At 38.1% G+C, this 9,436-nt stretch overlaps 1 protein-coding gene across 1 annotated transcript; it reads left to right on the top strand.

Moving 5' to 3' along the window:
- The first annotated feature begins 3,928 nt into the window (after positions 1–3,928).
- LOC128981903 (uncharacterized) lies at positions 3,929–8,159 on the top strand. Its single transcript, XM_054400894.1, has 2 exons — positions 3,929–3,943; positions 6,819–8,159. The coding sequence occupies exons 1-2, from the start codon at positions 3,929–3,931 to the stop codon at positions 8,157–8,159; spliced, it is 1,356 nt and encodes a 451-aa protein (XP_054256869.1).
- The last annotated feature ends 1,277 nt before the right edge of the window (positions 8,160–9,436 follow it).

Raw genomic sequence — 9,436 nt, 5'->3', positions numbered from 1 at the left:
CCATATCATTTTAGGATTGCAGATACCCTAATCTAATAGTCATAAACAGTTTCCACACTCCAGACTGTTCACCTTTACTACTTCCTTAACCTCTTCATACGTCACGAACCTCAAGCTAGTGTCGTCATTTGATTATAGTACCTGGGGACCGAGCTTTGCTCGGGGAAAATCATTAGTTCACTCTGAAAGCACCGTAGTATTGGAGATACATAAATCCACACATCTACATCCTACACAATTTCCTACGTCATGGACCTGTTTCCCTCCATTCCATTGCATTTAAAGATTGCAGATACCTTAATCTAATCGTCATAAACAGTTCCCACACTCCGGACTACTCGCCTTGACTACTTCCTTCACCACTTCCTACGTCGCGGACCTGTTTCCCTCCCTTCCCATAGCATTTTAGGATTGCAAATACCTTTATCTAATCGTCATAAACAGTTCCCACACTCCGGACAGCTCACCTTGACTACTTCCTTCATCACTTCCTACGTTGCGGACCTGTTTTCCTCCCTTCCCGTAGCATTTTAGGTTTGCTGATACCATAATCTAATTGTCATAAACATTTCCAACACTCCGGACAACTCGCCTAGACTACTTCCTTCACCACTTCCTACGTCGCGGACCTATTTTCCTCCCTTTCCATAGCATTTTAGAATTGCAAATACCTTAATCTAATCGTCATAAACAGTTCCCACACTCCGGACAGCTCACCTTGACTACTTCCTTCATCACTTCCTACGTCGCGGACCTGTTTTCCTCCCTTCCCGTAGCATTTTAGGTTTGCTGATACCTTAATCTAATTGTCATAAACATTTCCAACACTCCGGACAACTCGCCTAGACTACTTCCTTCACCACTTCCTACGTCGCGGACCTATTTTCCTCCCTTTCCATAGCATTTTAGGATTGCAAATACCTTAATCTAATCATCATAAACAGTTCCCACGCTCCAGACAGCTCGCCTTGACTACTTCCTTCACCACTTCTTACGTCACGGACCTGTTTCCCTCCCTTCCCATAGCATTTTAGGATTGCCCATACCCTTATCTAATCGTCATAATAGTTCCAACACTCCGGACAGCTCGCCTTGACTACTTCCTTCACCACTTCCTACGTCGCGGACCTGTTTCCCTCCCTTCCCATTGCACTTAAAGATTGCAGATACCTTAATCTAATCGTCATAAACAGTTCCCGCACTCCGGACTACTCGCCTTGACTACTTCCTTCACCACTTCCTACGTCGCGGACCTGTTTTCCTCCCTTCCCATAGCATTTTAGGATTGCAGATACCCTAATCTTATCGTCATAAACAGTCCCCACACTCCGGACTGCTCGCATTTACTACTTCCTTCATATCACTTCCTACGTCACGGACCTGTTTCCCTCTATTCCCATAGCATTTTATGATTGCCTTTACTACTTCCCTCACTACTTCCTACGTCACGGACCTGTTTCCTTCCCTTCCCATAGCATTTTAGGATTGCAGATACCTTAATGTATTCGTAACAAAACAGATCCTAGAATTCGCACTGCTACCCTTGACTACAATGTATCGAGTAATCTTAAGTATAATCTTTGCTCAATATTAACAAGTGATGTTTTTCCTTTTGTACTGTATTTGTAATTTCCTAGTATACTGTGGGTAGTTGGCTTATTATGAACACATGCTAAAACTTCAAATCTTTTGTTTACTTTTTACTTGTTATTTAATTCAGCCAACATGGTTACCTAGCAACCCATAAGACTAATGTTAAGAAAATGTGATTTTCAGTTTCATTTTTCTACGGATTCCTGAGAGACTTTTTTAACGCCATATAGATGTTGGCACTCACCGATATGGTCTTTATCACCATGCAAAATTTGAAAACGATTGATTCAGCCGTCTAGGAGGAGTTTGCGTATTACGAAATGCATAAAAGTCGACGTATAAGAGCTTCGCTCGCTTCGCTCGCTCCGCTCAACAACCGTACATCATTTAATGGTCCGATGGCTGGTGAGATTATCTACAAAATCATTTAAATCAAATACACTAAGTTTCAATGGAGTTTAACATAAAGTATACAATTCTTAAAATATAAAATATTACTAACTTAATAGTTGTCTACAAAATGTTAATGTTATATTCATATTGTTGACAAAATTGATCATTGCAGACAAAAAACTTTTAGATCGGTATTTATATTCATCCTTGTATATCAATACATTTATGTACATAAGTAATGTTAAATGTATCCATGCACAAACATAAGTTTGATATTAGTACCAGGGCATGCACAGTAACTAAACTGAAATACATTTTACTTCGTGGAAGAAAACAATCTTAAGTTTATGAAAAAGTATAGGATTTTTATTTTACTTATTACAATGGGGGTAGGTATAGCACAACTTTTTAAAGTCGCTAGCTCCTTTACCTAAATACCAAATCTTCACCGTTTCAGTTAAAAGGTTGTTGCTTAACATATTTTAACACTAATAATTATTTCCATATCTAAAACTGTAGGGGTTTTGAAGAAAGACCGCATTGGAAAAGTAACCAAATCCTAGATAATACCACTATCGACCATAAACGCTGCAGCTATTTAAGTCATCTTTTATTTTCGAGATGATTTACAAACAGTAACCATCCGTATTTATGGTATTTGCAAAAAGAGGTTATAAATAATTTATAAAAAAAAGTATACCGCGTTTTTTAAATACAACTAATTACTTTCTGATACATTTTTACTTTATTATATATTTTTACTTCCTCCCCATATACCTGGTATTTTATTTAACAAGTAATTTAATTTCTAAAATGCCTCTGCTGTTTTGGCACTTTCAAATAATACCTCCTTGAAAAGTGTTAATCAGAGCATGTAAACTTTTTTGTTTGCTTTTTAGTGGAAAAAGGAGTTTGAATATAAAGTTTGAAAGGCACTAAAATATCTAAAAATCTATTTTACAGCCATTATGGAATATTAAAAATATTCGTCAATGGAAACATTTTACGTTGAGATTTGTTTTTCTGGAATCTTTATAAATCTACCTGTACAATGTAATCAAACTAAAGCATAAATGACATTTTCGCACCTGTAAATGTTACATAAATGGTAGCTTTTATATCTTGGTTACCATTAGTCTATCATGCATTTTGAGTTTCACAGAACATCTTAAATGGGGAATTTTCCAAATTTAAAGTTTTCTGTAAAGGTTTATTGCATTATAAACTTCTGGTGGGAAACTATAGATATAGATGATTGCATATAGGCCCAATTGAAAGAAACCCCTTATATTTTTTAAATGCTTATAAAAAAATGCAAATAAAATATAAAAAAGATTCTTACAAATGGAATAGAAGTTTGACAGAAATTGAATTTCTATAAAAACTCTAAACCAATCAAGAATATTATTTTGCGATTATCCTAACATTCTTTACTTTCAGAACGCTTTGTGATGGTAAATACCATTATGTCTTATTCCTGAAATCATAACAAAAACCTAATACAAAAGAAAAAAACCACAAAAAAAACAACTTAACAGTTTTTCTAAAACTTTACATAGCTCATGAAAACTATCATGCTCTTTTATGTTTTGGAAATGTATTAAACACCGTTATAAAATACTAAAGAACACAACAGGAAACAAATCAAAAACATACCTACCTATATCCTGTTTAATACCTCTAATGACAGAAAATCCCTCGCGCAAAACACCACCATCGAATGAAAAGAAAATACGCCAGATAGAATCGAATATTAATCAATTACACGATCGCACATCGGATTCAGGGAAGATGAGTTAATTCAAGGTGTTTATCGATCCTTTCTAATCTGACAAGAGTTGACGCGCGAAAGGACGGTGTTTACAGGGAGCTAACGACGTCTAGATTGATAACAAAGGTAAATGATCGTGAAGTGTGTGAAGGCTTGGCATTACAGCACATCATGGCGACGATAAAGGTATGTTGGGTTTAAGCTGGATAATACCTAGGCTTACCGATGGATTGGAGGGTCGGTATTAGTTAGGCTTAGACACTTATATGTTTAATGTTGTGTATGTTTCAAATCGACTTTATTTTAGAATTTGAATACGCTGAGTAAACTATTTTTTATATTCTGGAATCTGATCATTATTTTCTTTTGAAAACAAATACTGCCATTAATCAAAAATAATATCAGGGTTTTTAATGTTTTGTATGACTATAATGGATTGTGTAGATTAACTAAATTTAAAATGTACAAAAGTTTTGGGTAACTGGGCTGATTAATTAATTGTAGTAGATATTTTCATATTTAATAATTAAACTTCAAAGATCCAGGTTTTGTATTTTTATACAATTAAATGAATTAAATCTTATTCCGTATTAAAATTTCGATTTATTATCATAATTGAAAACAGTATTTTCCTTTGATAAACAATCCTATCTTAATTTTTAGGAGTATCCTGTTAATACATAGACATGTAGATATAAATTTCTTCAGATTTTTACCCTATAATAGTTTAAAATATAACATCCTTAACACTATTAAGGAGGTTGTCCAAATACTTGTCTGGGAATGGTCCGGGGTTTGTCCGGGGGGGGGGTCGGGGATTGTGTTAACAAATTTTTTCAAAACTTCTTACGGGAACTATGTTAGTTTACAGATTTTCTTAAATAAAAAAAAAATATTTATTTATAGAGCTTTAAAAAACACAGCTGTTTGTTTATATTCCATCAGCAATGTAATTTAAACCATCCAATGGCATCCGTACCTGTCGTTTATGTAAAACTAAGTAGTCAATAAGTACTGTACAAAATGAACAGATTTATTCGTCACGTTGAGTAACATTTTACGGTTATGAGGTTTATGTACATTTTATTTTGATTTTGTGTTTACAGAATTCAAAAATTAAATGTAACGAGCTGTTGGCCCGTCTTGCGTACGGGAATCGAGTAGTCAATTAAAACTGAATATGATTCAGAACAGCTAGTTTACTACTTGGTGGCCGATTCACACACACACACTGGCTTTGAGTACAGTAGTTACATACCACCTTCCACTGCATAGGCCTACTATCACTTACCGTACCTTATTTTACCACCTTGGCCATTGGGCTACGTCCAAATTCACCAACATTTTTGGGGTCGTTTCTAATGTCCAAATTCACCAACTTTCTACCTGGAGCAGGTACGATATTTCTCCCGGCGGGCGGGGAAGGAATTCCGAATAGTTTTCCCTCGCCTGCTCCGTCTCGTCTCGGCGAGAGTGTACTGCTTAGCCCTAATAGTACTGTTTAAGCTGCGATTGTTTCAGGCAGCTTTAGGTTAGGTTAGGTTAGGTTAGGTTTGGTTAGGTTAGGTTAGGTTAAGTTAGGTTAGGTTAGGTTACAGTACACTCTCGCCGAGACGAGACGGAGCAGGCGATGGCAAACTATTTGGAGGGAATTCCTTCCCCGCCCGCCGGGAGAAATATCGTACCTGCTAAAGGTAGAAAGTTGGTGAATTTGGACATTAGAAGCGACCCCAAAAATGTTGGTGAATTTGGATCTGGCCGGCCATTGAAACCTCTAAAATGATTGTGGACTCCCGTTCTCTTATATCCCCTGCCATTTCTAAGGAAGATACCAGTCTGAAGATGGCTTTCATTACTTGGTCTTCCAAGTGGTCGTCTACATTGTAGTACTCCTTGGAATACACTTTTAAAAGTTGAAGTATCTTCTCTCCACCATGCAAAGCCTGCCCAGCCCATCCGAGATCCGAGCCTTTTGGAATGTACCCCTTTATCGAGTTTCTGAATCATACAGTACTACTGGGATAGTTATGATATAGCATGAATCGATTTTGGTTTCTACTGACACCCTGCAGCTTACTGGTCAGTTTTCTGGAGACCTACTACACCGGTTTGACATTTTCATGTGTACTGTATGCAGTGATATTATATTCAAACATCTAGAAAAAGATGTATCAACACGTAAACCACTTATATCTTAAAGGATAAGCACTTATACTTAGACGGATTGCATTTATGACAAAACTTGATTATACGTTTAAAATGTTTAGTTCAAAATTACACAATCTCCTGATAACATAGATCTTTTACGGTAGGTAATAAACTACATTTTAAAGTGAAATAGTGTGTAGGCAAACTCTGGATCAATATTTTTGTATACAAACAACTTGTAACATAAACATTTCAATGAAAGTTAGAAACCAGCTGTTAGTTTAAACCACCACTAAAACGACTTTAACTCGTCCGTCGGCTGCTAGACTTTTTGAAAATTAAAACCTAATTTCTAAAAAACTGGGACCCTAAACTAAAACTATGGCTTCCCTTGTTCTCAAAATTATCTTTCTTTCAAAACAAAAATCATGAAAATCCGTCAAGTGGTTGATTCAGAATCGTGAAATAAAAAACCCTGTTTTGTTTTAATATTATAGATTACTATGTTGATTGGTATTATTATCAACAGCTGTTAAATATTTTAATATTTTGCTTTCGCTATCTTATGTATACAGTTTAGTTATTGTGGATTATGAGAATAATTTTAAACTTTCAGATCACATCTGTTTACACGCTATTTCAGATTTTGATTTTGTTTTAGTACATTAAAAGAAATTAACATTCATCAAATAAGGTTTTGTAGTAGGGTTGATTATTTTCCAAAACACAACTTCTTAAAGAAAACAATTTTCTCTGTCAATTCCTCCCCCCTCCCTTGCTAAGCACGGGTACAGCGGTGTTAACAGGTTGTATTACCATGATTAACTTTAAGAGAAAAAAAAGAAAAATTGCTAAAACAAATTGAAAAATTGTTAACAACCATTTTTATATGTCGTATTCTTTTATTTTCTAGTCGTTCCTGTTGGGGCTGCTGGTAGTCCACCATGCCCGATGGTCCTTGGCACAAACCCAGACTTCTGTCTCTATCTCTGCCAATGGACAGCGTCCCATCGCCTACAACATCGTCAGCGGGCCCGCCGACGCCACCGCTATCGCCGGGTCGTACGACAGGTTCGGGCAGTACCAACAGACAGCCAGCTACGTCCGACCTGGGGTAGGGAAACGAGACGTCCCCATTCCGGTCATACCGTTTAGACCTAGGACCAACGCATTCTCTTTCAGTACTTCTGAACCTGCACAAGGACCGTTTGGTGGTCAGGGAGAAGCCTTTGCCCCGCCACAAGGAGCATTTGCTCCCGCCAGTAACGCGGCACCTTTTAATTCGTATGGTCTTCCTGAAAGCTCGTCTTCGGGTGATGATTTGTCGACTATTTATGTAGGCAATGCTCCTGCTCCTCAGCCGGTGTATGGACTTCCAGCTGCAGCACCACCTCCACCCCCACCACCACCCCCACCACCACCGCCACCACCACCTCCACCTCCTCGACCACCACCACCACCTCCGCCACAACCGGCTCCAGAGTATGGTCCTCCTGCTCCCTACTCTCCTCCGGCCTTTGCCCCACCACCTCCACCTCCACCACCTCCACCCCCTCCACCACCACCCCCTCCACCTCCACCTCCTCCACCACCACCACCACCACAACCGGCTCCAGAGTATGGTCCTCCTGCTCCCTACTCTCCTCCGGCCTTTGCCCCACCACCTCCACCACCTCCACCACCACCACCACCACCACCTCCTCCACCTCCTCCACCACCGCCACCACCACAACCGGCTCCAGAGTATGGTCCTCCTGCTCCCTACTCTCCTCCGGCTTTTGCACCACCACCACCTCCACCTCCACCCCCACCTCCACCCCCACCTCCACCTCCTCCACCTCCTCCACCACCTCCGCCACCACCTCCGCCACCCCCACCTCCACCACAACCGGCTCCAGAGTATGGTCCTCCTGCTCCTTACTCTTCTCCGGCTTTTGCCCCACCACCTCCTCCACCACCACCGCCTCCACCACCGCCTCCTCCTCCACCTCCACCTCCTCCTCCACCACCAAGACCCCACAGCCAGTACGGAGTCCCTGATAGTTTTAGAGAAGAATTTTCTCCACCAGCTGGATCTAGTTTTGCAAACGCAATCTTCGTCCCCGCACCCAGCCAAGATGTACAGCCTGAGGGGGAGTTCGCGCCCCCGGCTTCAGGATTTATTCCCCCTGAAGGTGCCCTTCTATCTCCTCCGGCAACTTTTGGAAACCAGATAGTACCCAGCCCAAGATATCCTTTAAGAAGATCGGGGTAGTAAACCCTACTGTTATGTTTGTAATTTGAACTTTGTACATTTTATACAATACATGTTGTTACGTAATATGTTTATTTCCATTTTTACCTGATCAGAAATAATAATCTGACATCTTTAAATATTTTTTATATCACACAAAACTTAGAGCTAAATAGAATATTTGGCGTTATGTGTCCACCACACGGAATAATATAATACAAGTATAATAACACCATTCATTTTTATTTATAAATTAATCTATATGCAGAGATTTCCAGATAATTAACTAGATTTTCCACAATCACTAGAAAAAACAATTTTATTAGATTTAGTTTTAGATTTAGTATAACATTTAGTTTACATTATCGACGGATTGTGTTTTGTTTTAATTTTTGCAACTGCTATAAAAATATGAACTTAAAAAATGTTGACACATGTATTTTTTGGATGAATTGTTATGTTGTTATTACAGAATAATATTTTGTAGTATTTTACTATGATTGAGTATGCTTTTCTTTTGTGAGTAATTAAATAATTTTCTGCTCAGTATCGAATCTTTTTCTCTCCATTTTTGACTTTTAAGAATTTTATTCCTAGATATGGTGAATAAAGACTCTGTATTGCAATATTTCAAGGTAAACACCACAAACATAGCTGAAAACCTTTTAGAACAATGATGTTAGGCATTTCCATGAAAACACCAAGTCACTGTATAAAGAATCAGTTAACATATTTCTTTAGAATCATGATGTACTGTATTATTAATCTAGCTGATGACACAATTTTTTCTCTGTTAATAAATGATTTTTTTACCTGATTGAATCATTTTAGTTCACACATCCTCTAGATATGTATTAAATAAAATGTTAAGTACCATAAACAGCACCAACACCATAGAAAATCTAAGTAATTCTCTTTGTCATAGTATCAAGATCATCCTGGCAAAAAGAAACTCGCTGCAGTAAGTTTATTTTCACTTTTATGAATATTACTTGAGGGTTTTCAATATTGAGTTTCCTGGTCCACTTAAAAGTTGTGCAGACAAATAATCTAGTTTGGATTGAAGTGAAAGGAGGTTCGCAAGTATTCATTGTGTATTGTGTGCTGATAATCTATTTTTGGCAAGTTTAAAGCTCTCTAAGAAAAACATGGTTCACCACACAGAGTATAAAGGCCTGTAGAGATATTTTTTCAGGTATAACTTTTCAATTTGTCTGGTTGAATATTATTCCGTCTAAGTCCTAGACCTAGACCTAGACATGGTAGACTCAGAATGCCTTTGTAATGCACAACGGCTC

The sequence above is a fragment of the Macrosteles quadrilineatus genome, unplaced genomic scaffold, assembly GCF_028750875.1.
Source record: "Macrosteles quadrilineatus isolate MER2022 unplaced genomic scaffold, UCM_ALF_1.0 Scaffold_57__1_contigs__length_777910, whole genome shotgun sequence".
In the NCBI taxonomy this organism is placed as follows: Eukaryota; Metazoa; Arthropoda; class Insecta; order Hemiptera; family Cicadellidae; genus Macrosteles; species Macrosteles quadrilineatus.
The sequence above is the reverse complement of the archived record's forward strand: the minus strand, read 5'-3'. Positions and strand labels throughout refer to the sequence as shown.